Source organism: Glycine max, chromosome 14 (genome assembly GCF_000004515.6).
Source record: "Glycine max cultivar Williams 82 chromosome 14, Glycine_max_v4.0, whole genome shotgun sequence".
Classification (NCBI taxonomy): Eukaryota; Viridiplantae; Streptophyta; class Magnoliopsida; order Fabales; family Fabaceae; genus Glycine; species Glycine max.
Window position 1 is genome coordinate 39,539,225 of NC_038250.2, and position 13,766 is coordinate 39,552,990.

At 33.6% G+C, this 13,766-nt stretch overlaps 1 protein-coding gene and 1 pseudogene across 1 annotated transcript; both read left to right on the top strand.

Moving 5' to 3' along the window:
- Nucleotides 1–5,276: 5,276 nt before the first annotated feature.
- Nucleotides 5,277–6,196, top strand: LOC102669290 (dehydration-responsive element-binding protein 2F-like; annotated as a pseudogene).
- Nucleotides 6,197–8,498: 2,302 nt separating this feature from the next.
- On the top strand, nt 8,499–10,835 carry LOC100804571 (probable 6-phosphogluconolactonase 4, chloroplastic). The gene is made up of 3 exons (XM_006596233.3): nt 8,499–8,880; nt 9,428–9,563; nt 10,142–10,835. The coding sequence occupies exons 1-3, from the start codon at nt 8,531–8,533 to the stop codon at nt 10,610–10,612; spliced, it is 957 nt and encodes a 318-aa protein (XP_006596296.1). The 5' UTR covers nt 8,499–8,530; the 3' UTR covers nt 10,613–10,835.
- Nucleotides 10,836–13,766: the final 2,931 nt, after the last annotated feature.

Sequence of the window (13,766 nt, forward strand, 5' to 3'; positions counted from 1 at the left end):
CTAAGGTAAGGGAATTAGAAGTCGTTGATCCTAACATTGCAGGCTCTAGGAATTGGCTCGATGAGATGGACCAACTCCTCCACATTGGTGCTGCTTGCACAGAAAGCAACCCTCACCAGTGGTTACACATGGTGGAAGCCGTTAGAAGGATAATGGAGATTAAATTTGAGTGTGGTCAACAATCAACAAGCCTTGCAGATAGGTGAACTATGGGCTAGAGTAGTGCAATCCAAGTATGGAGGCTGGCAGGGTATGTTGGAAGCAGATAGAGCAGGTTGGGAATCAGTTTGGTGGAGAGACTTAAAGAAAGGCTTTTCTGAACATTTGAATCACTGGTGCAGTAGTATTAGACAAGCTTTTCTGTACTAGTAGAGGATACAATTCTGGCTACTAGTTTTGTACTTTTCTTAGGTTTCTATAGAGTGGTTCCCTCTCAGACTAGTTTTGTCTGATTGTGGAACCATTACCATGGTTACCTCTCTTTTGTATCTCAGTACCTCTGGTACTCTTTCTTTATATATAATATATTATCTTTGCTGATCTTAGGACTTTCAATTCAGCTTGCTGGGAAAATGGCGTTGGGATTTATTTCACAAGCAGTAGGAGCATTGGGCAAAAATACTAATATCAAAATATGGGGGCTGGAGGGCATTGGAGGAAGGCATGACAGGAAGACTGCAATCAACTTGGTGGAATGATCTGATATCAATTCAGCAGTAACAACAGATTCAATTAATCAAAAGGGAAACAAAATGGAAGGTGGGGAGTAGGGAGAAATTCAGATTTTAGGAAGACCCTTGGACACAAAATGCTACTCCATTAAGGGAGAAATACCCCAGGCTGTATCAGAACTCATGCCAACAAAAGGAAAGCATCATAAATATGGGGAATAATACCTGCAGTGGTTGGGAATGGAAGCTAGGTTGGAGGAGGCCCCTATTTGACTGCGAAATACAAATGGCGGACAACTTCCTTGAGGAACTATCACAGCAATAGATTCAGCCCCGTAGGGAGGATAAATGGATTTGGAAGCGTGACCAAGGTGGATACTACACAACAAAAAGTGGATATGACTTGATTTGGGGAGAACAAATGGGAGCATATCAGAGTTCAGATTTTGTGGATCTATGGAAGCTCAAAATCCCTGCCAAATCACTGGTGTTTGCATGGAGACTAATTAGGGATAGACTCCCGACAAAGATGAATCTTAGCAGGCGCCAAGTGATGGTCAACGATCTGATGTGTCCATTCTGTGGAGGTGTCATGGAGGAGGCTGCCCATTTACTCTTCAGCTGTAGCAAAATCCTGCCTCTATTGTGGGAGTCTCTATCTTAGGCCAACCTAGTAACAGCACTACCACAGAATCGAAGGGATCATTATTTACAACATGTACTCGGGTTTGTGGAAGGAAAGAAACAAGCAAGATGGCGCTGTTGCTGGATAGCTATGACATCCACAATTTGGAAGCATAGAAATTGAATAGTATTCCATAATGACACGTTTGTTGGAAGTAAATTGATAGAAGATGCAGTCCTACTACTGTGGACGTGGATTAAAGTCATGGAGAAGGACTTTGCAATTCACATTAATCAATGGTCCTCTAACATCAAGGAAGCGTTTAGTAACTAGGTGGGAGGGGCTTTGAATTCATGTAACTTAAATAGCAGGGTTCCTACAAGACTAACTGTAGTTCTGCCCTTGGCTGGGGTAGCTCGGCTATGGTTCCAATCCAGACTCCATTTTAGTCTGTTGTGGAACCACTGCACTGGGCAATCCAGTATTTTGTAATTTAGTACCTCTGGTACTCTATCAATATATATTACCTATTTTTCCTGAGCAAAAAAAAAATTCTTTGCTGATAAAAAAAATTAAAAAAAAACAAAAATAAGTACATTGCCCCTAAAATACCAACAATATACTCACTACTGTTCAACTTGCCATAATTTATATAAAAAACAATATAATCCTCATACAAATACAATCATGCAAGCATATTTCAAAACTTAAAATAGGAATAAACAACTCTGAACAAATTAACTTAGGTACAGTTGGCAAATTTGTTTTCACTAATATTAATAGGTCATCACCACTGCAGTAGAATTTAAGTTAAATTTAGATAAGTACCTTATGAAGAGGCCAGCTACCTTGTCACACCTAATAAGTCAGAATTGAAGAAATTTCTGCATGTATAATTGAACAAATTTGTTATCAAACTTGTGTGTGTGTGTGTGTGTGTGTGTGTGTGTGTGTGTGTGTGTTTGTATGATGTGTGTGTGTGTGTGTGTGTGTGTGTGTGTGTGTGCGTGTCATGAGTGTGTGTGTCTCTGTGTGCAATGTTTCTAATTTAAAGTTCTAAGCTGTTTATTTTGTCTCAGGATGATGATGATAATTAATTCTCCATATATCAAAATCTTGTTGTCATTAGCTCATTGTATGCTTGGGAATCCTAATGTTGATGTATTAGTCAGAAACTATTGCCAAGTTGCAGCTCTGTGCACTCATTGTCATTAGATTTTGATAATTTATATCACTTGTAAAGCATGACAGCAAGTTTTCTTTTGGATTGAATTTCCTTTAATTTCTATATTAGTAACACTGCAGGTGAAGTAAAAAAAAGTAATCAATTACCAGGACAGAAGAATTTATCAGCCAATTTCTCAAAGGGGGTCCTGTCATTGTAAATATACCTGCATCATTATCAACACAAGCATAAGATTGTTGTGTGTTTTTTTTATCAGCCAAAAATATAATATATTCATTAATAAGTACTAGAGGTACTAAATTGTTACATATTTGTATAAGTACGAATCATAGTTGATTCTCTAACAAGCCATGATATTATACAAGCTGAAAGAAAACTACATAGGATAATAGTGCAGAGCTGTATCCTATTTCCCTATGTAGGTGTCCGAAGAAAACAATCTTTGATATTTGAAGACCATTGATTAAAATGAGATGTGGAATTCTTTTCTAAGTTTCTGAGCCATGTCCATAGCAAAAACACTGCTTCGTCCATTATATTATGAGCATTGAAAACAGCATTGGAGAAGATGATGCTATTTCTATGCTTCCAAATTGTATAAGTCAGTGCTAAGCACCACGACTTCATACATGAATCATCTAATGAACAAGTCCATAGACTTCATACATGAATCATCTAATGATAAAGGGTGAGACAAAACATGAAAGGAATCCTGCAATCACGACAGATATAGGCTTGCTTGCAGGCCACACGCATGGAAACGAATCCCTTGCTGGATTATCCTGTCCTAAGGCTATTCCATTCTCACACACAAAATATGGAGCATGCATCTCTGAGTGTTTAGAGTTTTAATTGTTGAAGTTGTGTATAGTATTTATGTTCCTGCAAGGACAGACTTACTAATACTTGTTAATTTGTTAGGAGAATTAATATAGTGGATCAATTTTGTAAAAAATCTTAAAAGAAAAGAAATGGTTAAACTTGTCATAGAGTGGTGAATAGGACCCATTTTTCTTCATAGAATGAAGCATAGATTGGTCATTTAATATTGTTGTCCTTAATTTGTATATAGACATTTTGCAGAACTTAACTTGTTGCCACATGCTGCAGTATGTGTCATTGTTTGAAGTTGGTAAAACCTTTCAATCTGAAATTTAAAAGCTAAAGAAGTTGCAATTTGATATGATAGCATACTTTATTTGGTATGTAGGCCTGTTATTCAAAAATAAAATAAAATTTACCATAATTCTTTCATATTAAAAAGTGGAATGATTGTTGATGACTGATTGAGAGATTAGTATTTTGCCTTAGACTTCTCCATCATACGTTTGTTTTAAGATTTGATCTTTGCATATAAACTTCTAGGTCCAGCTGCATTTTGTCCAAGGGCACATGTGGCTACTACTTAGACTTCGTCAATTGAGAAGGGTCGACCTGTGTTACGAGGATTATTAGCTATAGGTTGGGAAACTCGTGATTCTGTAAACGTGGAATCGGCTTGTGTCTGATTCCTACGTGGAAAGCCCTTTCCACTCTTGGTTTCATTTTTTTTATCTTATTAGGACAAGAATCTGTCTCTAAAACATACTCACACAAGCCCTTGGTGTCACTTTGGACATTCCAAGCTCCAACCTTAGATTCTTTCTTGTCAGAGGAAGCCCTTATATAACTGCTTCTGATTCCAAGTATGTCGAAACTCTTGACAAGTTCAGTTCTTTTTACCCTGTGTCTGCTGATGCAGCACTCAAGAAACCATTCAGTGTTGAGTAAAAATGGCAAAAGAAACGTTCTGGGGACTTGCTCATGCTGGCTCACCCTCTTCATGCTAAGCTTCTGTCATATGATCATGATGTTGTTGTGCTGAATGATTTTAAGTATAGAAACATTGATGGTGACCTTGTTGGTGTTGTTGGAGATTCATGGGTGTTGGAAACCAATCCTATTCCTGTGACATGGAATTCTAACAAAGGTGTGGAGAAAGAGTCTTATGGCGGGATTGTCATGGCACTTTTTAAGGATGTTCAAGCGCTGAATTCTTCAACAATAGGAACAAATTCATCTTATTTCTATGAGAAGCAGGTTGGAAAGGCTGCGAGGTTGGCATTTTTTTTTATCAGCAAAAATATAATATATGTATATTAATCTGAGTACCAGAGGTACTAATGATACAAATTAGGACAACAAACATAAGGTTCCAGTTCAGACTTGATGTAGTCTTCATCGGAACCAATGTCTGGGTACAAAAGAAGCCTATCGTGTATGTGTGACCTACATTTCTTTCCTCAGCTAATACAGAAAACCTGATCTAAGATTACTGGACCAGTGATTGAAGTTTGTGTCAAAGTCGTTCGCAAAGCTTCTAAGAAATTTCTCAAAGCTTCTCAAACCTGATAGCGGAAGAAGTGTCTTAAAACAGTGGAGCAAAGAGTATGGGAATATTAGTGTTAAGAGGATTCAGAATATTTAGCAGAAGCTAAATGAAGTGGAAGATTTAGCCTCTAATAGAATTCTGTCCAAGGATGAGCTTAAGGCTAAGAAATCCTTACAGCAAGATTTGTGGGATGCTTCAAATGCCTATGAATCTCTATTGAGGTAGAAATCTACAGCCAAGTGGTTAAAAGAAGGTGATTGCAACACAACTTATTTCCACAAAGTAATAAATTTCAGAAGAAATTACCATGCTCTCCGAGGAATTCTCATTGATGGTGTGTGGGTTCAGCAACCTAATGTAGTGAAGAACGAAGCTGTTAATTTCTTCCTCAAGAGATTCACTGAACAACATTTTTCCAAAACCATGGATACTTGCAAGAAGTCCCCTTTGAATCCATGGAAGAAAGGGCCAACAAGGGGGAAGGCGGGCCCCAGAACGCCTCCTGCGAGTACCGAGGTGTTCGACAGCGAACTTGGGGCAAATGGGTTGCTGAGATAAGAGAGCCAAAGAAGAGAACCAGGCTCTGCCTTGGTTCTTTTGCCACAGCTGAAGAAGCTGCCATGGCTTATGATGAGGCTGCAAGGAGACTCTATGGTCCAGATGCATACCTTAATCTCCCCCACCTGCAACCCATGTCCACTTCAACTATCATGTCAGGAAAGTTCAAATGGTTCCCTTCCAAGAACTTCATTTCAATGTTTCCTTCCTGTGGATTACTCAATGTAAAGCTCAACCTAGTGTTCATTTAATCCATCAGAGGCTACAAGAGCTTAAGCGAAATTCAGTTATGAGTCAATCCTCATCTAGTTCATCCAATGATCCAAAGGCAGAAATTCAGAATGTAGACAGCAAAAATCACGGAGAAGATGAAAATCCTCCAAAAGATGTTCAAACATCATTAGAGGAGGTGCTTGGAGATCTTCAGGAGAAACCCCAGATAGACCTCCATGAGTTTCTTCAACAGATGGGAATACTTAAAGAAGAAAGACAGTCAAAAAGAACTGATAGCTCAGGAAGTTCAACAGTGTGTGAAGCTGTGTTGACAGATGATTGTGATAATTTGGGAGTGTTTTCTGACAAGAGTGTAAACTGGGAGGCATTGATTGAGATGGATGGACTTGCAGGTATTCAGGAATCAGAAGTCACTCAGCTTGAAGCATATGAGCCAAATGATGATCTAACTTTCTCAACTTCCATTTGGAACTTTTAAGAAACTTAGCATATAAGCCTAAGCAATAGATCACAAGGTTTTGGTTATCCAACTACTCTAGTCCTGTATATGTCTGCAGCATTTCAATCTGTCGGCAACACTGTAAGAGTAAGAAAGTAGCTAGAATAGAAGACTACTAGTGAGAAAGGAGCTTATTTCAGTAGTTGTGACAGCAAATGGAGAAAATAATATCAGTCTGCGTATTATTAGCAATTTAGGGAATTGTTAACTTTTAGCTTTCTTCTGTTACCTCCTCCTTATGCTTTGTTATCATAGGGGTGTCAAAATGGCTCAAACGCAATAGATTGACTCGATTAACCCAATATAAAATACAAGTTGGACTAAAAAAATTTAAGCTCAAAAAGGGTAATATCTTAGTAAACTATATTACTTTTACACACAGTGACCATGGCAGTGACAATGAAAAAGAGAGAACACCCACTGAAACAGAGACAATGGCAGTGACAATGGCAGTGAAAATGAGTAAACTATACTACAAATCAACAATAGACCAAGCTTACCTCGAACCCAAATAGTGACAATGGTAGTGAGATCTAACAAAATGGCACGAAACTTGAAGCTTTCCTCGTACCTCAATCAGCAATACTGCAACTGAAGAAGTATTATTATTATTATTATCATCAATAAAACATGAACACCCACGGAAACTTAGCATACACGAAGTTGACCTACGTACCTCGCAGAGAAAGCTTTGAGCTTTGAGCACCCACGAAACTTTCAGCACCCTAGTACCAACAGTGTATGTAGGGTTCTCTTCGAGCCACACTTTGAAGACCAGTGTAGGGGGTTTTGTGGGTTCGAGCGAGGGGTTTCCGACACTATTGAAAACAATGTGAGACAATGTGGGTGTCGAGGGAGCGGTTTTCGACAGATTTCAGGCGGGAGGAAAAAGAGAAGAGCGATTTCAGGAAGGAGGAGGGCAAGGTTTTTGAGCGCGCGGGTTGTGAAATGTCAAGTTTTAACTTATAAACATAACAACATCGGTTTTTTAAGAATAACCGATGTTAACTGAATGTAGTTAACATCGGTTTTGACAAAACCGATGTTAATGGAGCGATGTTGAAAGCCTTTTTTTAATAGTGTATTAATTGTTTTAGTTTCTATTATCAACTAGTGATGTGACCGTCAAATTAGGAGACATGTAACTTATCATGTGATCAATAAGTCTAATATAACAATCACAAGTAAATTTTTTGATAAATTATATTTTTAACTTCTCATCAACTAATTAATTTGACACCATCAATAATTAGTCTGACAAGATTAAAGATCAAATGCACAGTTCAATAATAAGAATTACAATAAGTGTCAATAAGTGTCATGTAAAACTTAAAGATATATATATATATATATATATATATATATATATATATTTAAAAAAAAAAACAAATATCATTGATAAGGAGGATATGGATACAAGGGGTACCCATCCTAATATGACCAAAAAAAAACAAACAGTCCGTCCACTGATTTGTAAACTGTTGAAAAATAATTGAAATTTTTAATTTTAAATCTGTGGTATTTTGTTTAGATTTTTTAAAAATTATTATCTTATATTTTACAATATCTTCTTTCGTTTTATATATACATCTCTACACAAAAGAAAAAATATCATCATAAACAACTTGTATCCTTTTTCTCAACTATCTACCAAAACTTCCCAAAAGCTAATGAAAAACACTGCTAAAAGTATACCCAAAACCCCCAACAGAAAAAGCCTCTCGTGTCCATCGATATAGTATTTTTGAGAAATTAGTAAGTCAGTCATGTGTGTTTATCACACATGTTTGATTCCTGCCTTGAGCGCTTGTACTAACAAAAAGGACCCTTACCTTTTGCTTTACTTCTACTAGAAAACAAGAATATAATATCGAGCATGAATACAATAGAAAGAATCTAACAACAAAAGGATCCTAGCATGAACAAGATAAGTGCAAATTAGTCTAAGGTATGAGGAATTATAATTAAAAAATAAAAGTTGTGCAAATATAATTAAAAAATAGTTTCATTATTCAATTTCTGTAATATAAAAATAATAGGATACCATATACTGTGTACATTTCTATTATTATTTATGCACATGTATCTCTAAAATATACTTTGAAATAAAGGAAAGGAGATAAATTTTTATTATCTCATTTCAATTTTCAAATAAACATTTTCTTGAATAAAATAATATACGGGTACATTGACAACATTATTCAAAACTAATTAAAAGCATCATGTGTGGTTGATTTGATTTTTGCGGTGAAGTCACAGAGGGATCCGTACCGTATGCTTTACTTGTAATATCCAAAAAAGGATCTAATATGGGGCATATATAATGTGCAAAACAACAGAATGGATCCAAGGTTTGTTTTCACACCGAAATCCTAGACACCATATAATGACCTTCTCAGCAATTCTCTCTATTTCGTACACGCCCCAAAGTAGCATTTTTTGTACCCAAAAATCAAATCCATTATCCCTAAAGACCTTATTATTCCCACCCCAAGTTGGGAAGAAACTTGTCCACCAACCTCTAAGGTACAAAGGGTTTTCTCCCAAGGGGGATGTTGGCAAAATCAAGGCATCAATTAAGTGGGAAAAGGGCTACAAGAAAGTTGAGATCTCCAGTAAGGAGCATCTTGCTGTATCATTGGCTTATGATGTTGCTCAGCTCTCTAACAAATTCACAAGAGAGAGAGGTGCTTTCACTGTCGTTTTGTCCGGTGGGTCACTCATCAAGTACCTCAGGTGAGTATTATCTTAATTCTTGTGTCGGGGCCGTGTCATTTTTTATGAAAAGTAATAAAATAATATAAATTATTAGAATCAAGATTTAAAAATTATAAATTAATATAAATATCTAAATTAGAAGTTTTATAAGATAAAAATTAATAATAATTTATATTTATGTGAAATCTATAAATATGAGTTTTGTTTTTTAATTAAATCAAAAAATTAAAAAATGTTGGTTCAAACAAATTCTTTTAACTAGTGTTTGACAGATTTGATTAATTCTCACTGGTTTTGGATGTTCTCAAATTTTGGAATCAACAGATGTTATTAAACCAGTTTTTCGGTGAATTGATTAGTGGATCGAAATCTAGTTGAACCGATTACTAGATCAATTCTCAGTTGGACTAGTTGAATCGATGAGTCCAATTCAGTTATGTATACAACAACTAATTTTATCCACATGATTATGACTTACAAATCTAAATTGCCACCTCATTTCTAGATAATTTCTAACATGTAACATGAACAGAGTTTCATCATGTTTCTTATGCTGGGATTTCAGGAAATTGCTTGAACCTCCGTATATTGATTCCATAGAGTGGTCAAAATGGCATGTTTTCTGGGTGGATGAGAGAGTTGTGCCAAAGGATAACTTAGACAGTAATTACAAGCTCGCCTATGACGGATTTCTCTCTAAGGTATTATTTGACTTGGACTTTCATATGCATGTCATAGATGTTTGTTTAGCTTGAAGAAGAATTTTTTAGTACTGTTTAATCAAAATTGACTATTTTGATTAATTACGTTGCTCAATTTTCACCTAATATATGATTTAACTTTTTGTCACTCTGTTTTAATACTATAACATTACTTCCTTGATATAAAGAAAATAAGTTATCCACTAATTATATAAAATAATTTTATATTATCATTAAATTATAAATTATATATTATATATGATAAATTTATTGATTTTTATAATAATTATCCTATAATTTATTCTAATCATATTTTTTTATTGATTGATCATGTAAAATTACTTCATATTACCAATAATCATTAAATTCATTATTTTATATATAATTTCTAAAACAATTATTATACAATTTGATCTTTAATTATATGACAATTAAGAATTAAATTATAGTTTAAAAAACTTTTAAACTATCAGTATATACCAATCAAATTCAATAAAAATAAACGTGAAATTAAGATAGTAACTTGACATATTTGGTCAAGCAATTAAAAACTTACTTTTTCATTGTTCTTTTGCAAGGTGACAATTCCTCCGGTAAATGTTTATGCCATTGATGATGCCCTAGCAGCAGATGGAGCAGCTGATGTTTATGAGACAACTCTCAAACGGTTGGTCAAGAGTAATGTGATAGATACATCAACTAGGGGATTTCCCAAGTTTGATCTCATGTTATTGGGTATGGGCCCAGATGGGCATGTAGCTTCTTTATTCCCTGGGCACCCCCTTCTGAAGGAGGATAAAAAATGGGTTACATTCATAAGGGACTCACCAAAGCCACCACCAGAGAGAATCACTTTTACCATTCCGGTAATCAATTCATCTTCAAACATAGCAATGGTGGTGACAGGGGAGGGTAAAGCAAACGCTGTTAACTCTGCACTAGAGGACCATGAGAAGACTGATAAATTGCCTGTTGAACTGGTTTCACCTGAAGGGGAGTGGAAATGGTACCTAGACGTTGGTGCTGCTTCAAAGCTGTTTAAGGAATAGATGCATGTGATATGTGGGTGCTGCAATTTTTTTTACCAATTTGGCGGGGCCTCTTGATCTTTAGAAAAGTAAATAGATATTTTATTTGTAAAATGCTAATGTGGGTATTACTTATTAAATATTTATCAGTCAATTTGATGGTATTTGTTTTATGTTTTTCTCTGTATTGAAATTAGAGATAAAATTTCACTAATACAAGAGCAAATATATGCACATTTGAATACATGATACATTATAGTATTGAAACTACTAAAAAGCATCAAGACATTAAAAATTAGTTTTAAAATTCAAGAGAAAGGAGAAAACTTCTATTAATTCAGCTAAATTTCAAGGAGTCAAACCATAATTCTTTAAAAAAAAAAAAAAAAAAGAACAGCAAATAGGTTACAAAGCCTTAGCTTTCCTCACCCGATGTAAAACATGAGGAAGAAAAGCACAATCTAAAAGAAGCTAAAAAATTTGTAAGAGAATTCCAAAAGAATATAAGAATAGAAATAAAAACTTGTAAAAAAACTATAAAATTACATAAAATGAGAAAAAGGAGAATTCTACCTATTCTTCTTTCTCACGTAAGTAATTGAGAAAAATGATAACAACATTAACTCCAACTTAAAATTAATCTTTAACTTATAGAAAAAAATATGATAAGTTTTAATTTTATCTAGTATAGTAGGAGATAGGATTAAAATTTATCATATTTAATATTGGATGCACACCATCATAAGATAAATATAAGAGTAGGATAAACTTTAATCCTATTTAATATTTTATACGCACGAAATGAAAAATTAGATAATAAAATATATTATAAATTTGTGTTCAAATGATAAAAATATTGTTTCATTCAAATTACATAAAATTAAATTATAAAAAATTATGTTTTATAAAATTATAATTATCATTCAAATATTTTTAAGTAATACTTTTATTTGAATAAAAACTCATTTTAAATATTTTAATTAATAGTATAATTTATGTTTATGGGTAAAAATTAGAATAAGTTATGTATTTCTTTTCTAAACTTTTTTATATTTACGATTTTGACCCTGAACAGTTTGATGATTGGTGGAAGTTCTCCAACATTTTTTTTTATCATGGGTTTTAGTCCTTTCGATTTATTTTACAGTTAACATAACACTTTTTTATTATTATTTTATTATCATATGTTTTTTCCATTAAAAATCACCAGACATTAAACAATACAAAAGAAAATTAGAAAAAATGGATTTAAATTAAAAAAACCCAATAACCAGTACTGAACCAAACAATAAATTAATCAACTCAATCGAGAGGATCGATGACCATGTACTACAAGTCCACCGTGAATCAATAGAAAATTTGCACGGGGTGGCTACTCAATATCTAACTTGCTGTCTTGACTATCTTCAATTACATTTTACATTTTTCAGCATTTCATAAGCATAAAACTGGATGGCACTCTCTGGAGCTACCTTGACAACCGACAATCCGTTACCTCAAATTCACGAATCCACCTTCACCACATGAGGTGAGTGAAGCGAGGATGCGAAGGTTGTTGGGTCGCAGATCTGATATCTAAGGGTCGCAGATCTGGCCGTGAAGACCACAGATCTGGCCACAGAGGCCGTGAATCAGTAGATCTTGTCGTTTGGGTAAGGCATCGGCGCCGGCGCCGACGACGACACGCGCAGAGGGTGACACAGCGACAAGCCCAATTCCTCTCTTGGTCAAGTAACTGTTGCGAGTTTCATCCTTGTGCTCGGATTTCTGCCATTTGGAAACTAAGCAATTTGGAGTAGAAATGTTTCGGATCGAGGCCCTCAAGTGGGGTACATTTCAGAAGTTGAAGTTGTACATATTTCTGTTGTCATAGATTAAAAGAAATAATATATATATATATATATATATATATATATATATATATATTATTTAATATGTTAAATATTATTATAATTATTATGGATATATTTTCTTATTTATGTAATTAACTTTTAAAAATTATAATTATTATTTAAATATGTTTACTTAAAAGCATTTGAATAGTAATTTATTTTAAGTATTTTAATTTTTAATATAATTTATGATTATGTGTCTAAATTATTTGAAATATATATATTTCAAATATATAAATTTATTAAAGATAATTTTGATTAATATAAATATATATATATATATATATATATATATATATATATGTTACAAATTAATATATTATTTCTTATATATTTTTTACATAATAATGTTATACACATATTTTATGAAATAGGTTAAATATTATATATATATATATATATATATATATATATATATATATATATATATATAATAATGAATTTATCATATTAATTTTACTGACTTTTATAATAATTATCTTAAAAGTTATACTAATAATATTTGTGATTAGATAATAATGTAGAACTACTTTACGGTATTTGGGCATAACCATTAAATTCATTATTTTATATACATTTTTTAAAACAATATAATTAGTATAAAAGTTAATGATTTTTCATTATATGAAAATTTATAATTAAATGGATGGTAAAATGTGTGAAAAACTGAAAGCATCATGGTAAAATGTTCAAAAAAAAACTTAAGTGATAAAATTTATAAAATAATAAAATAGTTAAGAGGTAAAGCATACAATTTAGCTAAAAATTATTGTTAAGAAATTGCGTTACTTTTGTATCTTAATCATATATTGAATTCTAAACATCTAAACTTATAAGCTACATATGGTTGAAAAGGGTGAAAAACATCCAAATAATTGATATGGCTGCTTTGCTATGGCTTAGTTTTTTCCACTATTTCTTCGTAAATCTTAGCGATCATGGCTTTTGATAATACGTATGTTCCTTGGAGTTTCCTTGGTGAAGCTTCCTAGTAGCCTCAGATCACGAAATCGGAAAACACAATGCCAAAAATGTTCGATCAGATATTAAACAAGCGTGTGACAATACTACAAAAAGGATATTCTACCACACACATTCTACGACGGTTATAACTGATCCGTCTTAGAATGTGACGCGGTGTCATTTTTGTAATTAAGACAATGAAAATTGTTTTTGACGACACACATTCTAAGACGGTTATCAGGAACCATCTTAGAATGTGATTGGGTGACAATGTTGTAATTAGGGGATATGAAACCATGATGATTATTAACACAAAATCG